The sequence below is a fragment of the Limulus polyphemus genome, unplaced genomic scaffold, assembly GCF_000517525.1.
Source record: "Limulus polyphemus unplaced genomic scaffold, Limulus_polyphemus-2.1.2 Scaffold1397, whole genome shotgun sequence".
NCBI classification, from domain to species: Eukaryota; Metazoa; Arthropoda; class Merostomata; order Xiphosura; family Limulidae; genus Limulus; species Limulus polyphemus.
The window spans coordinates 38,381-54,101 of NW_013667007.1; the positions used below are offsets into that span (position 1 = coordinate 38,381).

The 15,721-nt window shown below is 32.8% G+C and overlaps 1 protein-coding gene across 1 annotated transcript in view; it reads right to left on the reverse strand.

Moving 5' to 3' along the window:
• Window positions 1-6,936, reverse strand: part of LOC106463398 (dual serine/threonine and tyrosine protein kinase-like) — a gene marked incomplete at its 3' end in the record, with an annotated part of 40,056 nt that extends 33,120 nt beyond the window's left edge. Inside the window, exon 1 of the mRNA XM_013923420.2 lies at window positions 6,782-6,936. Within this exon, the coding sequence (XP_013778874.2) occupies window positions 6,782-6,905 (124 nt within the window). The remainder of the gene's footprint in view (window positions 1-6,781) is intronic.
• Window positions 6,937-15,721: the final 8,785 nt, after the last annotated feature.

The window sequence follows — 15,721 nt, forward strand, 5'->3', positions numbered from 1 at the left end:
GGGTCACTGGTGAATCCAGTATAGGTTGTCCTGTTTTAAAGGGTCACTGGTGAATCCAGTATAGGTTGTCCTGTTTTAAAGGGTCACTGGTGAATCCAGTAAAGGCTGTCCTGTTTTATATTTCCATACTTTTACAAACTACATGAAGAAATTTCTTTTTCTTATACACAACTTTGAATCCCATCGATGTTGCAGCTCCGAGCATGTCTAAAGGCAAACTATTTCATAGGCTAACTACACTTTTAGAAAAGTAACTGCCTTAATTTGAGTCATGTCCAAGTTTTACACATCTTTAACTTGTGTATTCTGATATGAATACCTGTAAATGTTGTGAAAACATTATCTAATTTTATGTAAAACAACTCTCTAAAAATCTTAAAAAATCTCATTCATTTCTCTCCTCCCCGAGCCTTTCTCTCCAGTAAAAACAGGTCAAGCAATTTAAGCCTCTACCCCCCCAACCTGAAGTCATCCATAATTGCATCCAACAAGTTATCATTCCTTCTTAAATATGAGGAGTAAACCTTATAATATTTCAAATGAGGTCTAACAACCAACTTATGAGTAAACTGACGACCTCCTTCAAATTGTACTCAATATTTCTGTGTATACAACCTAAAATCCTGTTTGCTTTATTACTAACAAATGTACATTGACCAGAAGGCTTTAATGTTTGCAATGGCTATACTCAGATCTTTTTCCTCCTCAGTTTCAGGCTGTGTCTTCCCCACAGTGCCCCCCCCCCTTTCCATCACTGTCACCCAATAGTTAACCAAGCCCCTAAGAGTTGTAAATTGTGTTGTTTCTAAACAAACCAGCCAGTATGTTGCTATGACAGATTTCCTATTGGCTAGCTGTGTGAGTAAAGTGAACAAGAGAATAAAAAAATGTTGTGTGTTTTATTATGTTGTGTTTAATTACACACTGCAGCCACGAATTAGAACATAGCAGTAATTTTTTTTTTTTATGATTCTGCAAGGCTCAGAATCATATTGTAGCTTCTTTCCATGTTCTAGTTGTTCTTTACTACATCCTTTATTATCACATTCTGACAGTGTTCTCTTTACTTGTATATTGAAGTTTTTTTCCATCAGTAAATTTATAAATTTGGAAATCAATTTCTGGAGATGTCGGTGACTTATTTAAACAGATATTATTGCAATTATTATTTTATTCAACAAATTATAATGTAAATTAAAAATTTCTTTGAATGTTTGGGGTACCCCCTGAGCTCAAGGCCCCAGTAAAGTTGTCTCCCCTTTCCTTTCCTCTTGTTAGTATTAGTTGCAATAACTAATATGCATAATTTTACTTTCATTAAGATTAAAAAGCCACCTGCAAAACTTCAGTAATACTTTATCTTCTGTATATTTAACTAACTTACTGATTATTCCATAATCAGTCATTAATGAAAATGAGAAATAGCAAAGGACCATTTATAACATTAATTTCGTGTGATTTCGCTCTATTAATAACAAAATTATAATCACTACCTTTCAACTAACTCTCAGTCCATTTAACTAATTTATCTTCTGCACCAAAAGATGAAATTTTTCTAAGAAGTCTCTTATGAGGTACCTTATCAAAATCCTTCTGAAAGTCCAATACACACAATCCATTTCTTTGTTCAGTCCAGATTTAAAATGGTCTGAAACTACACACATTATTCTATTCAATGCTTCAGAATTTAATGCAAAGTCATATTCAAATACTTAAATTCAAAATTCTATAACGAAATCATACATTCAGAAAAAAAGTTCCAATTTTTAGGTCACTATCAATTCTTCTTTTTTTCAAAAAAACAACAATGGAAAATGTCTAAGTTGCTCTCTTGAAGTTTCATGTCATACCATGAGTTTTAAACCTTCTACAATGATAAAGAGATCTTCATTATTATTTGGTATTATTCGGTTTTCACACTGTCCTCATGACAGTAAGAGGTTCAGAAAGTTGCTAGCATTGCTTTGTTCTAGTAACTTCATTCTCTTTAGTAGGTGATGTATCCTCTGCCCTCAAGGATATTTTAGCATTGGATAAAGCATCCTGTTTTAATGCGTTAGAACAAGAATATCCTTTGGTGGTTCATTATACCATTGCCAGAAAGTGACAGCTGACTAATGCTGTCATGGAACAGAGGTCATAAAGTGACACAATCCACTAGAAAATGAGTTAAGATTCTAAAGTCATATGTACTTTCTTAGTTCAGTTCTCCATTAATGAACCTATAGGAAGGACTTGTCATATGTACTTTCTTAATTCAGTTCTCCATTAATGAACCTATAGGAAGGACTTGTCATATGTACTTTCTTAGTTCAGTTCTCCATTAACGAACCTACAGGAAGGACCTGTCATATGTACTTTCTTAGTTCAGTTCTCCATAACGAACCTACAGGAAGGACCTGTCATATGTACTTTCTTAGTTCAGTTCTCCATTAACAAACCTACAGGAAGGACCTGTCATATGTACTTACTTAGTTCAGTTCTCCGTTAACGAACCTACAGGAAGGACCTGTCATATGTACTTTCTTAGTTCAGTTCTCCGTTAACGAACCTACAGGAAGGACCTGTCATATGTACTTTCTTAGTTCAGTTCTCCAATAACGAACCAACAGGAAGAACCAGCTTTTCTTTTGTAGCATCATTGTGTTTAGTTTTAGATTCTGAAGGAAGAGGTGGCAAAACTAAGCACAAACTAAGAAAGAAAATACTGTCTTCTCATTCACAACAGGCACATACACTGCTCTACTGTCTGAATAAAGATTCAAATGCTGGAGAAAGAGGGGCATTGACAAAGTTCTCAAATAGTTCAAACACTTGCGTCTATGGTTTTTAAAACAAATTGACAAAAACATTTTTATTTATTTGCATTTATTCAAAAACATATAGGTTACCGTGTCATCAAGACATGCACACATATGTGGTTGTGGTAGTTTGGAACCCAGCAGATGATTCTAAAAATTATACGCTTTTTTAAGACTTTACATACACCTAGTTAGAATGATGTATTAATAATTACTCTGGGCTAATTTTTAGTTCTCGTTGATGTAGATATCTTGCTTTGATTAGAAGTTAATAATAACAAAGTTGTAAATTTTGTTCTTTATGCTTGTAATTGAGTGTTACATAAAGCTTATCAGTAAACCAACAAGTTTCTGAACAACAAGCTATGAATGAAGTTACTATACAGGGATTATATATCTATATAATGCCAGCCACGTAAAACTAAACAAATAAAAAGAACCTTAATATCCATCACAGATTACAAAACATTCAGTACCACTATATTTGAATTTGATTACGTTTTTTACAAATGGCTAAATTATTCGCCAAGATTAATTTACTCTGCAAAATAGATCTGGATTATACTTTATTACACAAGTCTAGTAAAAGATTACATCAGAAACTGAAATGTGGTGCTATTTCAGTACTTTTTGGTAACGTTAAATTCAATATTAATGTTGAATACTGTGATTGTTTCATAGCTTTAATTTGATAAATATAGTATCATATGGTTAGAGTACATGGTATTAGGTAGTTACGAGTTATTCCAGTGATCTGGTGGCTAAACTTTGGTCAAATTAGAATAACAAGTTATGGACACTGGACAGCATTACAAAAAAACACTCTTATCCTCTGCTAGCTGATAATATATTTTGTCCAAAAAAACCAACAAACAATAAAAAAATAAAAAATAAGTCAATTAATTCTAATAGTTTGACTTAAACATTAGTTGTGATGTTTAAACAAAATACAAACTTATAAAGTTTCAAAAAAAACATTTCATTTACACATGCTTACTTCTCACAAAGAGATTAAATAAATCCTAAGTTCAACAAAGTGATCTTGACTTACAAATTCTAAATAGAAGAAAACAATTGGATATTTGTAACAAAATTTATTCCAATCATGGAATATGCTTTTCAAATATTTAAAAATTAACCAGAAGAAAAAAATATCAATGAGTCATTAATTTTTCTCCCCAGAATGACAAATCCTTAATATTTAGATTTGAGATTGCTGAAAGAATTGCAAGTGCTTGTGGAACATTTTTTGCTAACACCAAAATAAAGTTAAGAATTATTAAAGAAAAAACTGGTATGATCTAAGTTGAACAATACGACTTTTATTCTTCTTCTGTTTCATAATACAAGTTAAAACTTTTATTGATTACCATCTAAATCATATTGCATAATATTAATCTTGGAACATATTTTAAGCAAATCACAAATACATCAGACTAATCTAAGCAACAAAAATAATAAACAAATATCTAAAATTAATTTGTAAAAGTACAGCTACATCTACTGAAAGTTATATAAAAATTATTAAAACTCTAGTTTATCAGTTTTTATAAGTTCACAATGAAAGATGTATTACAAATTTGTTTTTTCACACAAGCTGGAAACAGACAGAAAATAGGTCACATGGGACCCAAATCTTTAAAAAAGTTATAGGTTATAACCACAAAGGTTACAGCACACTTCTACCAATCACTGAAAACAGAACCTTATGGTTATATAATAGTAAGGCATTATCACTCAAATTGCTTATAACAAACGTTTTCCAATAAAATTGAGAACATGAGAGTGATCCCCTTGACTGAAGAAAAGAGAACTCATCAATGTAATAAATCAACAATCCCTTAGCCAAAAATTAACATTAAAATAAAGAATTTTTAACCAGTTAATTTAACACAAAAATATTGTAACAACTCCACTTTATGATCAATTTTATATAAATTATGTTCCTTCATTAATTAAGATATTACCAGTTTTTTTTATAAATGTTGTTTTTAGAAATTCCCCTCTCACAGTACATATGTGCTACATTTGTCTCAGTGGATGAACCATTTTTAGTCTCAGAAAATCAGTACACAAAGAAAAACCTGTAGCATCCAAAATTATGACAGAATTACATTTAAGGTCAGTGATAAAAACCTAACTTCTAAACATCCAATCTTTTTATATCTTTAAAAAGAAAAACCATGGTGTGAAAACTTTCTAGCTTGTAAATCTATAAAATGTTTACATTTCCAGCACATTACATGGGTTTCTACAGTATCAGGTTACATAATAAGAAACGTAAAAAAAAAACTGAAATTTGGTATAAGACTTTTATCTTGGTTTATGATTTGCATCTATTAATTGTGCAAACACTGCCAACCCAATTAACCTTTTTCACCATATATAGTGAATTCAACTGGGTAGTGAGCCAGTTTAAAGTTTTAGTATAAACTTCAGTGCCTCTTTCCCTACCATGGATTCCACCACCACCCCTCCTTGGGTAAATATAATCATACAAACCATTCAAAATAAACTACAGTCTAAACTGGTCATGATAACCAAGAGAATACTATAATAATTCCTACCATCCTCCTATTATTGTTATATTTTATAGCTAATTTTGCTAAAGTTAAAAATCACTGATCTGTTGAAGGATTTTTATTTGTAAAAGCACCTGCACCTGATTTAACTAATGATTCTCAGAGCCTCCATCTTTTTTGTATGACGCCATACTGGTTGATGTTGTTTACTTTTCAGAAAGACTTTGATAAAATACCTCACAAGAGAGTAAGTAAATTTGATGCTTATAGAGTCAATGGAAAAAAGTAATGAAGTGGGTAAAATTTAATGGTAAACAACAAAAGTAATAACCGACAACTTTTTTTAACTGGAAGAATACAAATAGAGTGCTTACTCAAGTCTTTTTTAGGACCTTTGTTATTTATTACTTATGTTAATGATTTGGATAGCTTCTTGGTACTATTTCTAAATTTGCTAATGCTATTAAAATGCCATAAAGAGCCAATTCTGTTGAGAAAGCCAAAAATACTTTGATAGCTGTAGCAGATGTGACAGAACGCGGGAGATAAGTTCAAATACTGTGACATACTAAAGTTATGCACTTGGGTTATTGAAATTTGCAAATTGAGACTTGCTTCTTGCATGAAAGATTCGTTGATTGTTAGCATAAGAGAAGAACTTTAAGGGAATTGTTGATAAAGTCCTTAATTACAGATTTATTGTTAGCTGTGGAGAAAAGAGAAAAACAAAGCGTTTTTTGGGTTCATTTAATTATGAAGGTAATATTAATAACAAAATATATTGTAGCCTAGCACAAGACTGGTGAGGTCTTAGTTGGAGCACTGTGTGTAGCTTTGATCGCCTTACTACAGGAAAGAAATAAACTTCCTTGAAGACATGTAGAGACAGGCTACCACAATAATCTGTGGCTAAAGAGTTTAAGCTTTAATGTAGAGTTTAGTGTTTTTGAAAATTGTTTTCTCTAGGGTACAGAGGAATTAGAGGCATGGATGCATTTAAAGGGCGGTTTGAGCCCTCAAGTTTGCCATAAACTTTTGGAGCATTTTAAGTAAAAATCAAAATAATACAATTAATCCATTTCACAATTCCTCTTTGTTGAGTGTAGCTTTTAATCTGATACTTGTAACCACTTCAGCAAAAATAGCATTGTTTACAAATTTGCTGATTCCATCATATAATATTATAATAGTTTACAACTCAAAATTTGTAATTAAACTTTAAAACAAAAAATGTATATATTCCTCTCTTCTGTATTCTATTTCTATCGGTATCATTGTCACTGTCAATATCAAGCACTGTTCTCATTTACTTTTTTAGTTGGTGTAACTTTCCTTATATCTACGATATTGTTAGGTAATACTAATAAGGTATTCATTAGTATTATATATTAGTATTATAATAACTACCAAGACTAAGAGTGTACGTAATACTATTATTCTTAAAATACGTAAACTTACTATTATCGAAATAGCCACTGTCCTCTATTTCTCTGAGAGACTGCTTCGTTTCTTTGAATAACTGCTTCAAATGTTTACAAATGTTATTAAACTTGCTAAACTCAGTTGCCAACTTCCTTGCCATCTTTTCGAATTCTAATCGAAGATTGTGTCTATTCGTGTTTTTCTACCAGTTTTTATCAATTTATACGTCATTTCCGTTATGTCACTTTCACCTTGCGCCTACTACTACACTGCCTCGTAGTGATAAAAGCATAAAGCAGGTTTGACTACTTTTCGTAATATCGTGATATACCAATAAAACTGATTAATTTAAAAAGTAAGGAGCACACTCAATAAACCAGAAAAATCCAAAGTTTTAAATTTTACTATAATATTGATCCTCCTTTTTTTTCTCTCCGGAAAAATAATTACAAACTATACTTTATTCAATTATTCTAATAAATATGATAGTCCAGTTTAATGTTGTTTTTCCAGCAACTGGGTAAGTTCCACAGTCACAGAAGCCAAGGCCGCGTATTTTGTTTTACCCACCATCATGCCCAAGTTGAACAAAAATTGCGGTCTGGCTGACTAATGAATGAATATTTGATGTAAAATTTTCATTAATGCTATAATTGTAGCTACCAGTTTGGCCGCCGATTTTCATTTCATTCCATTAACAAAAGGTTAAGTCGCACGCTCAATCCTTTTTTAGCCGTACCTTTTTTCCACACCTAAGGTGTTTTTGATTAGATTATTATTATATAGACCGGGCTTCGAATTTTCATCAGATAATTTAAAAGAAACTTCTAACGAAAGAACTGCGATACAAAAATTCAAGAATCGTGTTACACTAGTGTATCCTCCTAATACTAATAATATTAATCCTACAGTTTTCTGTGTACTTTATTCCGTAACTATGATAAACTGTATTCAGATAAATATTTTAGGCCTATTCTCTTCTTATATTTCTAAGACGTTTTATTAAATTAAAATTCATTATTTATAGCTTCTTTTTATTAGAGAGCGTTGAAGGTCTTTCATTCTGAACATAATGATCCTAGTGTGCGTGCTGCCAAGTTGAGCTCATTCAGTTATATGTGGCATTTCATATATCTTGAAGATCATGGCGTTTGAGGGCGGTGACTAGACTGAAGGTTCGGCGATAAGCATGCCTACCTTGACCTCGTGTCAAAAGCCCAAATTTCACTAACCCTGAATGGATATATTAAGTGAGAGTTTTTTGCGTTTAAGGCATGCGGACTTCAGGTCTGTAATAAATCTAGTTTCTCACGCAGTTATTTCATTTTTTTATATATAAGTTAAAGGAATATTGGTTTATATTTAATTTGAAAATCATTATTGGGAAACATTTTAGTAAAGTTTTTGGTATAATTCTGGGCGAACACACTAAGCTAATAAAAATTCTATAAAATTTAAATATATCAATTTTGGATGTTTTTGATCATTACAAAACACACAAAAATACCAGTGACGGGTTTTTGAAATCCACACAGCTTACCAATGCACAAACCCTGAATACATTTATGAACATTCATGTATTTGCAGTATTGTACATCTAACAACAAAAACTATTGGAAGTTCGTTTTGTTTGAAGTTAAGCAGAAAGCTACACAATGGGCTATCTGTGCTCTGCCCACTACGGGTATCTAAACCCGGTTTCTAGCGTTGTAAGTCCGCAGACATACCGCTGTGCCACTGGGGGCTAGAAGTTATAAAAAAGACAAAAAGTCATAAATAAAAACAAACTTACTTTACTACAGAGAGTATGTTATGTCCCTGATACTCTGTGTAAAGATGGTCACACTATGAGGAGTGATGAATGATAAACGATTTCTCACCCTCTAATATATAGTATCATTAATCATGCTGAAAAACACACTACCTCGTGGCAATAAGCATGTTGAAAACACATTGTCTTGCATCAGTAAGCACGTTGAAAAAACAACTACCTCGTATCAATAAGCATGTTGAAAAACATACTACCTCATATGAATAAGCATGTTCAAAACATACTATCTTCTCTCAATAAGCATATTACATAACACACTATGAGGAGTGATGAATAACAAACGATTTTTCACCCTCTAATATATAGTATCATTAATGATGTTGAAAAACACACTACCTCGTATCAATAAATATGTTTGAAAAACATACTATCTTCTATCAATAAGCATGTTGAAAAACAAATAACGTGACACTGGTAAACATGTTGAAAACAAACTATCTGGCATCAGAGAGCATGTTGAAAAACAATTAAACTACTTAATCAATGATGTCGTTTTGTTGTTCTTATTTTTTAAGTGAACGCAAATATATTTTCATTCAGAGATTTCTAAAAGCTATCTTATAAAAAATGAGTTTAAAAATCGATTTGCTAGTTGCCAGATTTTTCGTGTTTTTATGTAATTTGGGGGTCAATCTTAGCTCACATATTTCGACAAACTTTCCATAGATTATCCACTCTATATGAACGTCGCTTAATCAAACCAAATATACAGGAATCCATTGAAACTAAATTACCGGATTTGAAAGGCATGTGATTCTAGTTTTTTAGTTTTTTTTTGTTGTTGTTGTTGTTGCTCATAAACACAGCAGTTGATTTCGAGACGTGGCTGGAAATTGTGAAATTTAGTACTTTGTTTACTTGAATTTTTTTTCCAATATTTTTTACCTATATCAGAATATCCATTGCAATAGCTTTTTCGCCTAAGAGTTATTTTATAACCATAGCCATCATCTAACAGATACGGGCTTGTTTCAGTTGAGGAGTGGTTTCGAAGGTGGTGCTATCCCGAAATGCTTTGCAGAGTGAGTTTTTATGCATCCATTGACAACATCAAAAGCTCTCTTCTTCGAAATTTCGTGTTACAGTCTCGTTGTATGAATATCCCTCATTGAAAAAAAAAGACTATGAAGTTGTCCACCAGCCATTCTACGAAAATAGGTGTTAATGCTTGTTTGAAGTAAAGCACAAAGTTACACAATGGGCTATCTATGCTCTGCCCACCACGGGTATAGAAACCCGGTTTCTAGCGTTGTAAGTCCGTAGACATACGGCCGTGCTACTGGGGGGTAGGTGGCAATCCACTGGAGATCTAAGGCTATGTTGCTAAACATGTTGTCCAAAGCCCCATGGTTTGCTACCGTATTAACACGTGCAAGTTGTTCTAATAAAGTAAGTAACTTTAGAATTATCAACTGAGCCCATGTCCTATAGACGTTTTTACATACCGATTTGCTGATTAAATACTTTCTATAAACGTATGACTCATACAAATAACGTTAACGAAAATTCATCATTTTTACAAGTAAACACAGTAAATACTGCAGTGTCCTCTATGTACTTTATGTTGAAAATGATTAATTTCATCTATTTATTTGGTTAATTCCTTAAACTAAGCACTGTGACTAGCAAAACTATGAAATTACTCAAAACGATTCAATGTGTGGAGCTCCCATTATCAGGAAAACAAATCAAGGAGTTGTTTTGTAAGCGAACATTCGATGGGTGCTGACATCTAGTAACAAAATATGGTACTTTTCATTTTATACCTCAAAGTAAGCAATATACGATTTCACGTTCTTAAAGTTAATATTTTTCGTTCATGTTTCTTAACTTTTTACGGTTACTTTCAAGCATTTGTAGCTTTTAGGTTTCTAAGAATGAGATTTGATTGTTATTTACGTTAGTCACATCAACTTATTGTCAAAAATGTTTGTTTATTTAGTTTGTTGATTTTCGCGCAAAGCTTCACGAGAGCTAGTTGCTCTTGTCGTCCCCGATTTTGAAGTGATAGACTAGAGGGAAGGCAACTAGTAAACAACACCGCCCACCGCCAAATAGTGGGCAACTCTTATCGTATAGTTAGATTTGAGCATTACTCTTATGAAACAGTGGTGGTGACAGGGCGCGAACCACGAATCCTCGAATCGATAAAAATATTTATGACATACCTAACAGCAAAGGAAGTGACTCCTGTCAATCAGTTCTATCTGACTGACGTAACCTTCGCTAACTCTTTGAACAGTTATTTTGCTGGACGAATAGATGTTTGTCCACTAAGTTTTCAGTACGATGTCAGAAGAAAAAAAAAACGTTTTCATTAACCTACTCTAATTGTCGTTGCCTGTGAATGGTTTGTAATCCAAACATATGACTGAAATGAATATTAGAAAAATTCTTGAGTATTCGAAATATTCAAACCTTTATTATGAAACAATGCTAATCTCTTTAAGAGCAGTGTTGTTGTTAGCTGTACTAAGTACATGGTTGATTTTGATTTATGGTCTTTGTTTATAATTTGCTCTGGTCAGAAGATGGTATTAATTATTTCTTTTGTTCGTGTAATTTGTCTGTTGCAGCCAAAACTCAGTCCAGTCCATCAATGATTCTTGAACTTTCTGTAGAGAAATATTTCTCTCTTTTCAGAGGTGGTTTGTCAGGAAAATGATTTATAATAACTTAGTTGTTTTTTTTTACAACTGATGGTGCACGTATAAGCAAATGTCTGCCATGAAGTTACAGATCACGAAGTATTAACTTGTTTAGTTTTTGTCGTACGTGTTTCTTTGAGCTATATTTTAGGTCAATCCCGCAATCGGTACAGTTCTTTTATGAGTTTTTTTGTTTTTTTTAAGATGGTGGCTGCTTCTGGCTTTGAGATCCTGGACCCAAAACACGGAATGTTATAGGAACTAAGAAGAGAAAGCGTGTTAGGCTGTAGATGAGAAGGTCTAAGGTTTGAGGCACGAAATGCTGTTAAGCACGCTCCGCACTTTCACTTGATGGTGGGTTATAATTGTGACAGACAATACCGCTATTCGGTTAAAAGTAGATATGTAAGTGACACGTGCTACTAAATGGTCGCCTTCTCTCTGACCAGCGGTTTTCAATTAATATTGGCTATGCTTGAAATTTTGGTTATATGACATATGAAGTTCCGTTCACATTGGAAATTCAAAATACAAATAATAAAAAAAGAAGAAGAAACGAGGGATTTAATGGATGAAGTTATAAAATAGTGTTAATAATTTGTATCAGGCTATTTCCTCATCCAGGTCGACCACGTTTTATGTCAGACACAAATTTATATATAAATATAACCGCACAGATGATCTAGGACAAAGTTTAAGAAGGAAAGGAAAACTAGATACGATGGTAATAAAATCTAGGAAAACTTTGATTTGACACAAAGTTTCGAGCCTAAACTCTTGTTCAGGTATGATAAAGTCGTATATACCGAACACATTCGAATATCACTAAACAAGTTAACAACAGGAAAACGTGAGAAACATAGTTCGAAGTGTGATGTAACAATATTGGTGAAGCAATCATTGTAAAGAAATAACGTAAGTGAAAGAGAAGCAGAAGGATTGTTTGTTTGTTTCTAGTTAAGCACAAAGCTACACAATGGGCTATCTGTGCTCTGCCCACCACGGGTATCGAAACCCGGTTTCTAGCGTTGTAAGTCCGCAGACATGCCGCTGTGCCACTGGGGGGGGCGAAGGAGAAGGAAAAAAGTGTAAAGAAATGTAAAGCTGATATGTGAGGGGTAACAGTGGTAAAAGTCGGAGGATGTCAAAAGTAAAGTTACAAAAACTCGTCTCAAGCAAGTGGAGAAACTAGAGTATAAATAAGGCTTAGTTCTTCGCGTTCACGTAAATAACGGTTTGTAGGTGTAGACCTTAGAACAATTGGTTGCGTCTAGTCAAAGTTTTCCGAGATTTTATTACCATCGTATCTAGTGTTTCCCACCTCCTTTCTTGCTTAAACTTTTTTCCAGGTTTCATGTCAGTTAGTTTTTCCTGCCAGTTAGTTTTTGCAGGTCAGGCTATATTTTCATTGTATTAAATCGGGACTGAATGTCAATAAGTAAAATAATTAATTATATCAATAATTATCTGATTCACACCCTAACAATTGTTGTACATAACACTGATGATATGCTTGTATATATAATTAGAGAATGAGATGAAAATTAGATGGATGAAACAGAAAATTGCGTTGAATTACATGGAGATGAGTGAGGGAGGTGGTAAAACACGTGACATAACATTTCCTTAGTTTTACGACAGTTTTGAGAACAATGTAAAGCAAGGACTGATAGATGTAGGTTGAAGGAAACATCCCGAATGATGTAAAAGTGTTGTATCAATACAATTGGCTGAACCAAATTGAATTGGATTGAATGTAAGGGAACACGATGCTACAACTCAATGACAGTCAAGCCATTCCAGGATTGTGAAAGTCTACACAGTGATGGGAAATATGTTGAAATACCTCCAACATTATTAATGCTACGGTGGAGTGTGGATTTCATTCCTGTTTCATCGAGTGCGAGAAAGGATTCTCTCAAATCAACTTGAGATGAGTCGGCCCGCCTCTGATATTGTTCAAACCTGGAAGGGTTGATTTAAAATATAGCCAGGGAAATATCGACAGAAACCAATAGCAAGGCATGGTACCCCGATCCACAAGCAGATAAGAATACGTCGAATTTTTGAAAGCTACAGTAAATCAAGGTCAGTACGTTAAGCCCATAAACAAATATGCTTTTCTTATTCCCAAACCTTAAGAACCGGGACCTTTTCTTATTAAAAAAATATATGATTAATCGCTAATATATTTCGTTTGACTTACTTCGTTTCAGAAATATATATTTATATTTTTTTTTTGTCGTTTATAGAAAATGTTACTTTAAAAGTACTGTATATAAAAGGATGTTCTTTGCCTATTAGTTTGTATAACTGAGGAAGATAAAGTTACCGTATTTTTCGGTGTATAAGACGCACTTTTTTACCCCAAAATTTGATATCAAAATCTGCTTGTGTCCTATACACCGAAGGTATGAATAATATATACGATATACACAAGACATGTGTAAATATATTTAAATAGGCATGCATAGTTTAGTTCAATTGAATGTGTTATTTATAACAATAGTAATTTTTTTCTTTTAAAAACATAACTATTTATAATGCTCCCTAAATAATAAAAAATAATTTACAATGAGAGCAATGAAGATTTTGTAGGTCTTGAACGAAACGAAATAACAGTACGTTATTTTTATTTTTACGTTATTTTCTTATTTTGATGTTTTGAGCTCTTTTGTGTTTAGAACAATATATATACTAATTTTTAAAGTATCAACTTGAATTTTTGTTCAATAAAAATATTTCAAATGCGACTGTAGCTTTTTTTTCCCAAAACCTTTGTCTTCAAAATAAGGGTGCGTCTTATATTCCGAAAAAATCGCTATATATATATATATATTTGTTTGTGAGTGTGTGTGTGGATGTAGCTATAGAAATATTTTCCAAAATAATTTCCTACTTATTTCATTCACATGCGCCCCTCAGTGGCACAGTGTTAAGTCTGGGGACTTATATCGCTAAAAGAGGGTTTCGATATCGTGGTGGGCACAATGTGTAACTTTTTGCTTAACTAAAAACAAATATTCTTATTTTTCTTTTATAACCAATTTTAAACTTCCTCAACAATGAGCACTGACCTCTTTGTCATCAAATTAGATAGAAAAATTAAGGGAACTTTCTTGTACATAAATTAACAAGTACGTGAATATAGCAATAACATTTTCTTCTTCAAACTGAATAGGACATACAACTCGGAGAAATATAAATTTCATTTATATTAATTGTTTTTCTTGGATTTAACTCGGAGGGTGTAGGTTTACCTAATATTTTATCATATTTTTACCACTTAGCAAAGCGTGTTTTGCTAGGACGAATTGAAAACACAATCTAAAACTTAAAAATCGGAGACACGGTTTCTTTTTTTTATGTCCATAGACCTTTATTTGGAATATTAAGTTTTAATAAAATTGGAAATGTCAAATACAGGTTCGAGTACGTTATATTATGCCACTAAAAATGTGAGAGTATGAAATGCCCTTCAGATGAAAATATTCATACTCTCAGATTAAATAGACGTGTTCAGATCGGGTATTTAAAACTTCCAACACGATCATATTACTTTACTTAATAGTATTGGAAAACAAAGGAATATGAATCCAACTGTAGCACAGGACTATCTAGAAACAGTGGTATCCCAGTCGTGGTAAGCAAAGTGCTGGGTCATGTAACAAGTGAGGATCCACAAACACAAAAGTCAGTGGCAAAAGTCATTCACGTGCCCCAGTTAACAAGCAGTGTATAACATGATCAGGAAGGATCTCTGTCTGGAAAGTCAAAACAAGTCACATATACACAAGTTGCTTCTACGACATATCAGTTCAGCCGTCGGATTCCTAAAGCAGCTGGAGAATTAAATGGGTAATCATGTTATTCCTTACAAAGACATATCTGTCAAGTCGCCTATGGATTTTCCTGCGATTAAAACGTCGAAAATACGCTGGGAAACCGTTGTCCTCGTACACTAGATGGCTTATGAAAAGTCACAGGAAAGAGGGTGTATGCTTTGAGCATGAAAACCTTACGACAGAGCCTTTTGTAATGGGAACTACGCAACAGGGATATTTTCAAGATGCTTCGTCTTCAGATAGAGCATGACTTAACGTGGCGATACGGACTGTAACAATGTGGTGAGGCTCCAAAATCGTTTTAATATAACGTACTCAACCTCTGTACACATTTTGTAACCGAGGTCAGTCAGATTTCATGTAAGTGTTCTACACATGTATGGATTTTAGTATTTTCTTTCAACTTCTAGTAAAGTTACGATTGTGTCGTGTTTTTTTTCTCAATTTTCTTATTGCTTTAAACTGTTATTTTATATTGTTTATAAAAAATCTAACAAATTTGATCCTTTATTATACCAAATGTTTAAAACAAGTTTTAACATTATCCAATGTGAACATATTTGTAATGTAACTCAAAATAATATACATTTTACTGTTTCAATGTGAACTGTTTATTTTACCTTCTACAATATCACTTTCAAAAAACTTTTTT